Raw genomic sequence first — 13,930 nt, 5'->3', positions numbered from 1 at the left:
GCTGCTGAAGTACCTCGTCTTAAAGGTAGAGGGTCCACTACATGTCAATCAGTGACTGGCACAGGAAGAGCTAAGAGGCGTTGCATGGCCAGCTTACAAGGCAGAGGCAATCATAGACAACATGGGACCCCATAGCAGAAGTTCTATTTTGCCCCCCCCCAAAAAAAAAAAAAACAAACAACTTAATATTTGGCGGAGTCTCAGAATAGCAAATCCCACAACTTTGCAGCCCTTATAAAGTCATTTTCCTCCCATATAGTGATCTATACAATATTTTGGGCACCACAAATTCCTCTATACAGTATATGGGCACCACACAATCCTTCATACAGTATTTTGGGCACCACATAGTCCTTGATACAGTATTATGGGCACCGCATAGCCATCTATACAGTATTATGGGTACCACACACTCCTCCGTACAGTATTATGGGCACCACATAGTCCTCCATACAGTATTCTAGGTACCACATAGTCCTCCATACAATTTCATGGGCACCACATAGTCCCCCAAACAGTATTATGGGCATCACTCTGTCCTTCATACAGTATTATGGGCACCACAAGGTCCTCTATACAGTATTATAGGTACCACACAGTCCTCCATACAGTATTATCGGCACCACATAGTCCTTCATACAGTATTATAGGAACCACATAGTCCTCCATACAGTATTATGGGTACTGTTATGATCCGGTGACCTTGGAGCCGCATGAAACTTTCTCTGGAGTTGGTGGAAACTGTACTGACCGCAAATCCTGAACTTAACACCGCAACTAGAAGTAGCCGTGGGGTGTGCCTAACAAATCCTAGACATCTCGACACAGCCGGAGGACTAAATACCCCTATAGATGGAAATAGGAATTCTACCTTGCCTCAGAGCAGAACCCCAAAAGCATAGGCAGCCCCCCACAAATATTGACTGTGAGTGTAGAGGAAAGACACACGCAGACAGGAAACAGGATTTAGCAAAAGAAGCCACTCTAGCTAAAAAGGAAAGGATAGGACAGAATACTAAGCGGTCAGTATTAAAACCCTTCCAAAAAATATCCACAGCAGATAATACAAAAAATTCCACCATCTAACTAAAGACGTGGAGCGTATATCTGCAACTCCTGAGAATCCAACAAGACTGAAAAACACTGACACAATCTAAGCTGGACAAGAGAAAACAAATGAATAGCACAGAATTATTAAGCACACAGCATGTGTGCCAAAGAAACAAAAACCAGACACTTATCTTTGCTGAATTGGCAGCAAGGCAGGAGGAACCAGACAAAGATCCAAAACCTCCCAGAACTATGGACAACTGGCAAGGACTAATCAATCCTGCACACCTAAATACCCCAGTCAGAACTGCAATCAGCAGATACACCTGACCATGACTGCAACTCAGGGACAACTGCATTACCACCTACAACCACTGGAGGGAACCCAAAAGCAGAATTCACAACAGGGTACCACAAAGTCCTCTATACAGTATTATGGGAACCACACAGACTTCCATACAGTATTACGGGGACCACATAGTCCTTTAAACAGTATTATGGGAACAAGTAGGTGCTGCTGGAGAAAATAGCGCAAATAGGGTCTTATCCAAAATACAGTTGGTTTAAAACAATCAAACTGCACTCATCAGATGGAGCTATAAATTAAGCTTATACGATATTCGCAGCAGCAGATCCACAGATCCAGTAACGGCCACGAGATAAAGAGAAATTGGGAAAAAAACGTGGACTTACTCTGTGCTGCTGAATAACTGAAGATCCGAGTATATTAAATACAATGTGGTTTTATTCAACGCGTTTCAAAGTACTGAGACTTCTTCATCAGGAAATACCACAAATTCCTGATGAAGAAGTCTCAATACTTTGAAACGCCTTGAATAAAACCACATTGTATTTAATATACTCGGATCTTCAGTTATTCAGCAGCGCAGAATAAGTCCACGTTTTTTTCCCAAGCATTATGGGCACCACACAGTTCTCTATACAGTATTATGGGTACCACAGAGTCCTACATACAGTATTATGGGCACCACAGTCCTCCTTACAGTATTATAGGTACCACATAGTCCTCCATACAATATTATGGCCAACACATAGTCCTCCAAACAGTATTATGGGCACCACTCAGTCCTCCATACAATATTATGGGAACCATATAGTCCTTTCATACAGTATTATGGACACCACATAGTCCTCCATACTGTATTATAGGTACAAAATAGTTCTCCATACAATATTATGGGGAACACATAGTTCTCCAAACAGTATTATGGGCACCACATAGTTCTTCATACAGTATTATAGGTACCATTTAGTCCTCCATACAATATTATGAGAACCATTTAGTCCAGTATTTTGGGCACCACATAGTCCTCAACACAGTATTATGGGCACCACATAGTGATCCATACAGTATAATGGACCTCATATATTTCTCCATTCAGTATAATGGACCTCACATAGTGCTCCATTCAGTATAATGGGCCCATATATTGCTTCATACATAATAATGGGCCCCCTATATTGCTCCATAAAGTATAATGGGCCCCATATATTGCTCCATACATTATAATGGGCCCCATATATTGCTCCATACACTATAATAGGCCCTATACAGGTCCTTCTCAAAAAATTAGCATATAGTGTTAAATTTCATTATTTACCATAATGTAATGATTACAATTAAACTTTCATATATTATAGATTCATTATCCACCAACTGAAATTTGTCAGGTCTTTTATTGTTTTAATACTGATGATTTTGGCATACAACTCCTGATAACCCAAAAAACCTGTCTCAATAAATTAGCATATTTCACCCATCCAATCAAATAAAAGTGTTTTTTAATAACAAACAAAAAAACCAACAAATAATAATGTTCAGTTATGCACTCAATACTTGGTCGGGAATCCTTTGGCAGAAATGACTGCTTCAATGCGGCGTGGCATGGAGGCAATCAGCCTGTGACACTGCTGAGATGTTATGGAGGCCCAGGATGCTTCAATAGCGGCCTTAAGCTCATCCAGAGTGTTGGGTCTTGCGTCTCTCAACTTTCTCTTCACAATATCCCACAGATTCTCTATGGGGTTCAGGTCAGGAGAGTTGGCAGGCCAATTGAGCACAGTAATACCATGGTCAGTAAACCATTTACCAGTGGTTTTGGCACTGTGAGCAGGTGCCAGGTCGTGCTGAAAAATGAAATCTTCATCTCCATAAAGCATTTCAGCCGATGGAAGCATGAAGTGCTCCAAAATCTCCTGATAGCTAGCTGCATTGACCCTGCCCTTGATGAAACACAGTGGACCAACACCAGCAGCTGACATGGCACCCCACAAAATCACTGACTGTGGGTACTTGACACTGGACTTCAGGCATTTTGGCATTTCCTTCTCCCCAGTCTTCCTCCAGACTCTGGCACCTTGATTTCCGAATGACATGCAAAATTTGCTTTCATCAGAAAAAAGTACTTGGGACCACTTAGCAACAGTCCAGTGCTGCTTCTCTGTAGCTCAAAAGTGGCTTTACCTGGGGAATGCGGCACCTGTAGCCCATTTCCTGCACACGCCTGTGCACGGTGGCTCTGGATGTTTCCACACCAGACTCAGTCCACTGCTTCCTCAGGTTCCCCAAGGTCTGGAATCGGTCCTTCTCCACAATCTTCCTCAGGGTCCGGTCTCCTCTTCTCGTTGTACAGCGTTTTCTGCCACATTGTTTCCTTCCAACAGACTTACCATTGAGGTGCCTTGATACAGCACTCTGGGAACAGCCTATTTGTTGAGAAATTTCTTTCTGGGTCTTACCCTCTTGCTTGAGGGTGTCAATGATGGCCTTCTTGACATCTGTCAGGTCGCTAGTCTTACCCATGATGGGGGTTTTGAGTAATGAACCAGGCAGGGAGTTTATAAAAGCCTCAGGTATCTTTTGCATGTGTTTAGAGTTAATTAGTTGATTCAGAAGATTAGGGTAATAGGTCGTTTAGAGAACCTTTTCTTGATATGCTAATTTATTGAGACAGGTTTTTTGGGTTATCAGGAGTTGTATGCCAAAATCATCAGTATTAAAACAATAAAAGACCTGACAAATTTCAGTTGGTGGATAATGAATCTATAATATATGAAAGTTTAATTGTAATCATTACATTATGGTAAATAATTAAATTTAACACTATATGCTAATTTTTTGAGAAGGACCTGTATATTGTTTCATACAGTATAATGGGCCCCCTATATTGCCCCATATGGTATGATGAGCCTCATATAATGCTCCATACGGGAAAAATCCCCGCTGCTCCAGTCTATGCAGTCTCCGGTCTTCTGACTCTGCACTGCTCAGCACAGAAGGTGTACTGCAGTGACGCCATCGCACCCTCTTCGCTGAGATGTCACAGAGCTTAGATGCAGTAGGGGAATGATGGGAGTGGGAGGATCAGCTGATGCCTCTCCCATCATTGTTTTCAACTGTATCTGCATCCAGGATGCCGAAACAGTGGAAAGTACAATGCAGGAGGGTGGTGCCGGCCCTGGAACCGAGCCCCCCCCAACTTAGGAGCCCCATAGTGGCCAAGTGCTCTGCCGTCATTGGCGGTACGCCACTGTTAGAAGGGGTATGATTTTATTTTCATAAACAGTGCCACAGGTTGCGTCTGGTATTGCAGCTGAGTTCAATTCCCTTAAATGAAGAAAAGCTGCACTACACAATAATACCCACAGACAGATGTGGCGCTGTTTCCTGAAAGAGTTTGTTGGTCCGAATCGTAAAACAGACATTACATAAAAAAAAGTAAAGCACCTCACGTGTTAAGCTTCTTGTACTATTGCCGCTGATGTCATCGACCCCCGTCAGTCACCACAATGCTGTCTCTATTTTTGGCCTTTGTGGTCACTGTGGATGGGGTGGTGCAGCTGCGACAGGGATCAGTGATCACTTGAAAGTGGGTATTTGCAGGTGGCACCATATTGTGAATGGACTCCCCCCGTAGATCAGCTGAGCGGTGCCGTTAGTGCCACTTTCCACATACACAATGAGCTCCGTGTCTTCCATCCTCCTTGGATTATATAAGTGTAACTCAATAGAGAGTAATTAGAAGCAGCGGCTGATGAGCGCCTTATGACACCCACAAATCCGTCACCACCTTGTCCATGTGTTTGTCATTTGCACAATTCCATGTCGTGTCACAACAATCGTTAGCCAAAATGGTCCTGCTTTGGTCGAAAGCTATCTCCGCAGACTCCCTTCAACTCCGTAAACATGCATGCTCAGATTCGCCGAGCATGCACGTTTGACAGGAAGGAGAAAAAATTGGTAATCACTCAGCTCACCTTCCATGAAGGATAATTAAGAGTTTGAAAACCACTTTTACTCACTCTTGTAGACCTTGATTGATCATGGTGTGGTGAACAAGATGTAGGAACACACCAGGCTGGTATCCAGGTCAAAAATGGAAGAAGGGTCCATGAGGACTGAGCTCCAGCACCAATACAAAATGTTAGGCCGGTTTCACATTTGCGGTTGTGTCCGCAGCGTTTCTTCCGCAATTATCCGCATGCGTTGTGTTTTCCTACATTTAACATTAGGGACGAATGTGTCTGCGATCGGTTGCGTTTTGCCGCGTTTGACAATGCATGCGTCGTTTCGTCGTCTGCGGTTTGGCGCGGTAAACGCAGCATGTAGTAATTTTAGAGCCGTCAATTTGCCGCCTAGAAACGTATGCGGTTGTTTGCGCAAGGAATGTGGCAAAAAAACGCATTACTGTCTATGGGAACGCTTGCGTACACGTCTTTGTGTACGCATGCGTTTGATGCGCTTGCGTACTTTGGACTGCGCATGTCCAGGAACTGATTAAGACATGCCCATTAAAGACACACCCTCCTGGAAATACCAAACGCATGCACATAAAAAGCGCAAACACATGTAAAACGCATGCAAACGCTGCGGTTTTTTTACCATCATTTGTAAGCTGATGCGGATAATAAACGCTGCGTTACCAGACGTTTGCATGCGTTTGTGCATGCGTTTGCGGTTGCGGACGATACGCTGCGGACTTAACCGCAAATGTGAAACTAGCCTTAATACATAACTTTTGATGTGCAATTAGAAACATGGTGAAAATAAAGCAAAAAGGTAAAAAAAAAAATTAAGGATCCATGAGTTTACGCATTTCAGGTTGCTAATCTGAAACGCATAAACTCATGGATCCTTAATCTTTTGGTCCATATGAAAAGGCCATTACTAATAAAGATCTGCCATAATTTTGAGCCCCATTAGAGCTTTTGCGTTGGGGCCCATGAGCTTCAAATTACACTACTGCTTATAGACATGCATGAGGCTGTCAACTTGGGGCAATGAGACCCGTGGCCGGCCCCTACTTGGACCATGAATGTTGGATGTGTGGTGCCAGTGTGTATCTCCCAGTGGGAAGAGAAATCGTAAGCAAAATTGATGTTGGCAATTTTTGGAACGATTTAGCCCCAATCACATTTGTTCTTTCTACCCAAGACATCGCTAAATTTGCCTGGAGTGTTTTCAACTGTACTGGCAAATCCTAAACTATAGGCACGTGTGAATCGGGCATGTTGAAACTCATTCAGGCTTGCCCCATAACCATTAGGGTGCATTTGCAGTGTACGTCGGATGGTTCCTTGACGAATTCCTCCATTAGATGCCTCTCACGTACGCCATGTATAGGTTCATAGTGCCATACGACACCTATACAATCAAACGTTAGGAGAAAAGCAGCATAAAAAGTATAGTGGCCAGATGGAGGATAAAAGGAGACTACTTTGGCTGTCTGGCTGGTGAAGGGGACCTGTGGAAACGCTGTCGTACACCAACGCTGTCGTACACCAAATTGGTTGGGTAGGACAGCCACAGCAGCACGGAGCGGCTGCATTTGTGGTGGACTGCCGGCATCACAGACGTCATGTAACGCCTTGTACCAAGCATAGGCCATCATCAGGGACTATGAGATGGATCACGTGAGAAATGGCACATCTGGGGTATACAATAAAAGAAAAACCTGAGAAGGAAGCAAAGGACATGAAGCAAAATGCTACGCAGGTGAAAGGAAGTAAAAATAACACATTTCCACTTTGGACTGTGAAACCACAGCATATTTTTTTTGTTAAATGTCATCCTTTGTTTCCCTGCGGTATACCAACACCCATGCCCATCCCGCCGTGTAAGGAAGCCCGCCGTGTCTGTTCCCTGACACGCCACGTCCTTTATCACCTGCACTTTGCCCTTATGTCTGCTTCCTCTACAACTACAGAAACACGACATGTCATGTGTACTCTATAGGCCAGCAGATGAAAAGGAGCTGGCAGCATTCTATCAGTGAGCTCAGGCTTCTACTCGGCACAGATAAATCATCACAAACTCCATTGAGTTTTAAAAAACCAACTGTCATCTCCTGTCTCAGTAATGACAATGCCTTCACTGAATACAGGGTTTACAGATTTTACCCCTGAATTCAAAATGAAAGATCTGTCTCTGATAAGTTATATTACAAAGTTATTCCTATCAATAAAGACAGGAGGCGGATGTGCAGTACCCCGTCATGGCCACTATACAGTTGATGGCGCTGTTTTCCTGCAAATCTCGCAGATCTATATTGAGCGCTTCCGGCCGGATGAGTTGATCGGCGGGGATGCCGGGTATTGCACCTGCACAGATCAGATACTGATTACCTATCCTAATAAACGGGTCACCAATTTAAAAGTCTCAGAACACCCCTTTAATTCTTGTGCAGATCCGCTGGCACATCCATGGCAGACATTTGAGCGCCAGACTTGGATTTCTGCTATTGCAGATATACATTGGATTTAACATAGGTCACACTGTGATGCGTTACTATACTCAGTGCTCTTTATTGATGTGAGATACTAAATACTGTAGCTTCCGCAGTAATGGTTCATGCACATGGTCACATTACAGATCCATGACGTTGCAGTCGTATTAGGGACCTGTTTCGTTCCACAGATGAGATCAGATTCTGGTCTGTGAAAATAGAGAATTCCTCACCTCCCAGGATGGGATTCAGTCCCATACAGATAAAGCTGTAATAGGCTTCTATATATGCGGCTTATACATGGATCCATAATACGACTATGTGCATGAGCCTCAAAGCCTGTGGCACCTGCAGGTCTCTGGGGTGCCATATAACAGAGCCATGTGCTGCCTACTCATACCTCCATACAGGACCTCGAAGTAGGGTACAGTAGGAACCCACTAACTTCAATAGATGACGTGTTACAGATGCGTGTTGCCATATGCATGAACTGTGTGGTCCGGTAGACACAAATTTGCAATGACCTAATCCATACTACTGAACATCCAACGCCTCAAGGGAATGACTAATGGGACCCTACAGACAGAACTAATAGAACGACTCCAAGGACCGATCGGGGAGGACCAGCGAACCATCACAGGGGGCGAGGAGGAATGGCAATTTAATATTTTTGGTAGCGCATCAGTAATGGCTGTTGATCAGCTCTGAAGTCAGCAGCTGTGCAGTGAATTAATTATTAGCTCTTATCTTAATTATTAATCAACTGATGAGTAATTTTAGGAGATTAGGCAGCGAAGCGCGTCGTCTACGGCTTATTTAAAACTGCTTCACCTCAGCGGCATGTGCTGCATGGTAATTGCTGTCTAGGAAGGGATTGTGGGTAATATGATGAGAATTAGGCGGATTACTTGTCTGTAATTGAAACAAAAGAGCTTACTGTGGAAACAGACAATAATAATGACAGAGGTGATAATGTCAGGTCTGAGGCTTCTGGGTAGCATGACAGCTGTCAGGGTCACACTGGCCCACTGGGCCAACATAGCGTCATCCTAGACTATGCCATAACAATACATCTGTTATTGGAGCTGATCACTAAAGATGACACCTTCAGTAGCTGTTGACTGAACACCCATTGGGCAATCAGCTATTCTTTCCCGCCACTTATACACATGCACATTCAATTCAGAAGAGTTTGCATGTTTTTGGGGGTGCACCTAAAGCAGATGTTTATTCCCGCTGAGAACAAAAGAATTGGTCATATTTAGAAACTGATGATGATGATAGACTTGTACACTCTCTGAACCATGGTGGGCACAGTGTACCAGTCTCAAACCGACAACTATTTAGTCTACAACTCACAGCTTCCCCCATGATCTTCTGAAGGTTCCAACTACAACCGACACCTTCCCCCATGATCTTCTAAAGGTTTTGGCAAACTCCCCCAATCATCTTCCGAATGTTCCATCTACAACCAACAGCTCCCCCCATGATCTTCTGAAGGTTAAGTCTACAACTGCCGGCTCCCTTCCCCCAATCTTTCAAAGGTTCCGACTACAATCTTCGGTTATGCCAATGAAATGAATGGTGGATGGTGGTGTTGAAAAACTGGTGGAAATGTAGGAGTCCCACGAAGATCAGGGGACTACAATCAATGGGTGCCCCTATGATTTTTCAAAGGTTCCGTCTACAACCGACAGCTACCCCATGATCTTTTGAAGTTACTACCTAAAACCAACAGCTTTCCCTATGATCTTCTGAAGGTTCCGTCTGCCGCCAACAGTTCCCTCATGATCTTCCGAAGGTCCGACTGCAACCGACAGCTTCCCTCAAGATCTTCAGGGAAGATTCACTCTACAACCGACAGTTCCCCTCAAGATCTTCAGGGAAGGTACATTCTACAACCGACAGCTCCCCCATGATCTTACGAAGACTCCAACTACAAATGTAAGCTACCCCAAAGATCTTCAGTGAAGGTTCAGTCTACAACCGACAGCTCCCCCCATGATCTTCTGAAGGTTAAGTCTACAACTGACAGCTCCCCACCCCACAATATTTCAAAGGTTCTGACTACAATCTCCTGTTACGCCAATGACATGAATGGTGGTGTTGAAAAACTGGTGGAAATGTATGAGTCCCACGTAGATCAGGGCCAAGGAGGTCAGCTGTTTAGTGAAAACCCGGTTGCAGTGGCAAATTACATTAATGGGGTCCGGCAATAATACCTTTAAACATGTCGACTGGAAACGTCCTTAAAGTATATACTAAAGTATGTAAACTAAAGTGGTAAAGCAGAACTTTATCAGAGCTAATTCCAGTAAAACTGAATATTTACACATTCCCATATGAGAAATTCCCATCGATTCTGTAGCATGTCAAAATGGACAATTCCTTTAAGAAATTTCCTCTATTAGTGGTATTTGGGGAAATCCAGTTCTAAATATGTACATAGGATTTTCCTTGACTTTTAAGCTTCCCAACAAACTTTTAGACTAAGTTTGAAATACATGTACAAATAATGCAGGAAATCCGGCAAGGATACAGGACATGTGGTGCATGCCGTTTTTTTTTTTTTGCTAGGACCATGACTGATAAAGATCTATGAACCCAACTTTCCTAGAATAATCTTACCTCTCAGGCTGCTCTTGTCCATATACATGACCACTTATGTGCCACACAAGGCAACGGCGACTAGTATGAAGATCTAAATCTCCTTGGTCCAAGGTAGTTCTAGAGGTTTTCAACCATCCTGGTAGCAGGTCGATGCTTGAGGGCACATATAGATTTGGCCATCGAACAGCCAAACGCTTACATTGTGCTTCCTTGTTGAGGATGCACCTTTAAGGGTCAAAAACATCCAATTTTGACTGCAAATCTCAAAACTGGCACGATAAAAAGCAAACCATGGTCTTCCAGGAAAGCATTTTAGATCATCTTCAGGTTTCCCAAACCATGACCTCAAGTCCTCGGAAGTTCATGACAGGTCCATGGTTCCATCACAGATCTCCAAACATGATGTCCTCTCGTAAATCCTTCTAGTTCTCTATAATTTAGCCTTGGTTGGTAAGGAGTTTGAGAAGTCCTCAGAAAGGATCCCAGTAGGATTCACGCATGTGATCCTGGTCATTTTCCCAAGCATTGGAGAAATCCAAAAAGTCATTTACCGTTCTACAGGTCCCTTGACGGCTTTGCAAGCATTTCCACTAGCCGGTTGGACTTTTGGAATCTGACATGGACAGAATATGGGGACATTGGCTTGTATCCCAAAAATCTTCCCAGGAATCCTCGGTAGTGCTGGGAATCCAGGAACTCAGTCAGAGAGCTTCCTTCTCCTCCTCTCCTGGCGGAGCTCAGCCCCTCTCAAAGATTTTTCACTCATTTTTTTTTAACCCACTGTAATTTTAGCTGTCTTTAACACTCCCGGGCACCACCCCTCCCCATTCAAAAAGCATTTCCATGGCTACTAATTGAGGCCTATAGGATGGGTTTAGCAAATAAGGGAGCTGCCAGTCTGAAAGGCAGAATCAGATCTTTATGGGGAGGGGGAGAGAGAGGAAAGACAGAGGCAAAGAGGAGGGATGGAGGAGGAGAGAGGGGAGTGGAGTGGAAAACACACATGAAAATAGAAGAGAAGGGCACTCACCAGTTTAACTCTTTAAGGGTACCTTCACACAGTGCAGATACTGTGCATGTTACCGCCAGCAAAGTGGATGAGATTTTACCACACTGCACGCTCTGGTGTAAAAAGTCAACAACAAAACAGACCTGTTGTGTGGATTTTAAGCGATCACGAGGCTGATCGATTTTCCGCAGCAGAAATTCCACCATCAAATTCCATTTTTTTAATATTTTGGAGCATGGGGAAATTGCTACAATTGGTATGTGTGAGGCCAGCTGTGCGGGTGACCACCCCCCCCCCCCCCCCCAAAAAAAAAAAAAAAAAAAAAACATATCCTAAGGACTTGTTCACATGTTGAGTTCTTGATGGCTTTTTCCCATCTGGAAAAAAAATGGCGCATTTTACTGTAACAGTAAAATCTCATTCATGTGATCCATTTTTTTTTCTTGTTTTTATTTTTTAACCTTTATTTATTTTAAATGCAGCCTGTATTTTTTCAGCAATTTTTCCACTTTGAGAGCAAAAATGATATATTACCCCTATAAATTTATATATGCACCAAAAATGCATGTAGCTTTGCTGTTACTGTAAAATACTGCAAAACAATCTGGGGATGAGGGAGGAGGACGTCAAAAAACTCTGTGTGAACAGGCCCTGAGACTGGTTTCATAGTCCAAAAGTAGAGAACCCCTTTAAGTCTGTATTCACATGTCTGTCTGACCCTGACACCAATACAACAGCTACTGACGGCACAAAAAAGATCATCATAAGGCAATGTTTCATATATCAAAAACTGAATTTTATTAGAGTACTACAAAATTTAAAACCATACTGCCAGATTTGGGGAGTGGAACAATATCCCCAACTATTTTCCAATGTTGACACGCAGCGCCAAGTGACAGACAAATAAATCACATATCAGATGTTTTGGTGGGAAACTGCTAATGACCATAGTAAATCTATCAATAAATAGTATCATATAATACAGGTATGGCAGATTCACGATAATGTACACCTTTAGGCTAGGTTCAGATTGCGTTAGTGCAATCCGTTTAGCGCCTAGCGCTAGCGGATTGCGCTAACGCAATGTTTTGTAAAGGGGTCACGTTAAACGTCCCTGCTCTCGCAGATCTCCGATCTACGAGAGCGGGGAACGGACCTCGGGCGCACCTCGGACACTGCAAGCAGGGTCCGCGGCGCGCCACAAAACACCGCCACATAGCCACCGAAAATGGCACGCGCTAGTGATGTGCGTCCCTATTGCTGTGAATGGGCGCACTGACGCGTTGCACGGCGTTAATTTCGCCGTGCAACGCTGTCCGTTAGCGCGGTCCCATTAACGCAATGGGAACCTAGCCTTATACCAAAACCTCCTGTATCACCCCACCAGTAAACAGCCTAAAGGTACCTTCACACTGAACGATATCGCTAGCGATCCGTGACGTTGCAGCATCCTGGCTAGCGATATCGTTCAGTTTGACAGGCAGCAGCGATCAGGATCCTGTTGTGCCATCGTTGGTCGGAGCAGACAGTCCAGAACTTTATTTCGTCGCTGGACTCCCCGCAGACATCGCTGAATCAGCGATGTGTGACGCCGATTCAGCGATTTCTTCACTGGTAACCAGGGTAAACATCGGGTTACTAAGCGCAGGGCCGCGCTTAGTAACCCGATGTTTACCCTGGTTACCAGCGTAAACGTAAAAAAAAAAAAAACACTACATACTTACCTTCCGCTGTCTGTCCCCGGCGCTGTGCTTTCCTGCACTGGCTGTGAGCGCCGGCTGGCCGTAAAGCACAGCGGTGACGTCACCGCTGTGTTTTACGGCTGGCCGGCGCTGACAGTGCAGGAAAGCACAGCGCCGGGGGACAGACACCGGAATGTAAGTATGTAGTGTTTGTTTTTTTACGTTTACGCTGGTAACCAGGGTATACATCGGGTTACTAAGCGCGGCCCTGCGCTTAGTAACCCGATGTTTACCCTGGTTACCCGGGGACGTCGCATAGTTGGTCGCTGGAGAGCTGTCTGTGTGACAGCTCTCCAGCGACCACACAGCGACGCTGCAGCGATCGGGATCGTTGTCTAGATCGCTGCAGCGTCGCTAAATGTGACGGTACCTTAAGACACTACCATTTGTATTCAATTTGCTATTCCAAGTATTACTGGGCAAGTGGTCAGTGAGCTGATTTAATTACCTTTGGAAGGCTGGGATATGGACTACCTGCTGTCACCTGGGCCCGCACGTCCTCCCCGACGCGCGTTTCGGACTCCTTCCATTATCGTGGATCTGCCATACCTGTATTATATGATACTATTGTAGATTGTAAGCTCTCACGAGCAGGGTTGTCTTATTTTGCTTTAATTATTGTATTGTTAACGTTGTTACTTATGACTTTTGTGTTTGAAACTGTTAAACTGTAAAGCGCTGCGGAATATGTTGGCGCTATATAAATAAAGATTATTATTATTATTATTATTATTTATTGATAGATTTACTATGGTCATTAGCAGTTTCCCACC

The 13,930-nt window shown here is 44.1% G+C and overlaps 1 protein-coding gene across 2 annotated transcripts in view; it reads right to left on the bottom strand.

The window, feature by feature from the left end:
• The window catches only part of FGD1 (FYVE, RhoGEF and PH domain containing 1), a 121,298-nt gene that overhangs the window by 64,187 nt on the left and 43,181 nt on the right, over positions 1-13,930 (bottom strand). The window contains exon 1 of one of the 2 annotated variants that reach the window (XM_069748194.1): positions 10,425-11,232. The exons of the other annotated variant lie outside the window; for it this stretch is intronic. Within the exon in view, the coding sequence (XP_069604295.1) occupies positions 10,425-10,452 (28 nt within the window). The 5' untranslated portion in view covers positions 10,453-11,232. Of the gene's footprint in view, positions 1-10,424; positions 11,233-13,930 lie in introns of those variants that run through there. 2 annotated transcript variants of the gene reach the window in all.

This window comes from Ranitomeya imitator, chromosome 2, assembly GCF_032444005.1.
Source record: "Ranitomeya imitator isolate aRanImi1 chromosome 2, aRanImi1.pri, whole genome shotgun sequence".
Classification (NCBI taxonomy): domain Eukaryota; kingdom Metazoa; phylum Chordata; class Amphibia; order Anura; family Dendrobatidae; genus Ranitomeya; species Ranitomeya imitator.
Note: the sequence above shows the minus strand (reverse complement) of the source record. Positions and strands in the feature narration are given on the sequence as shown.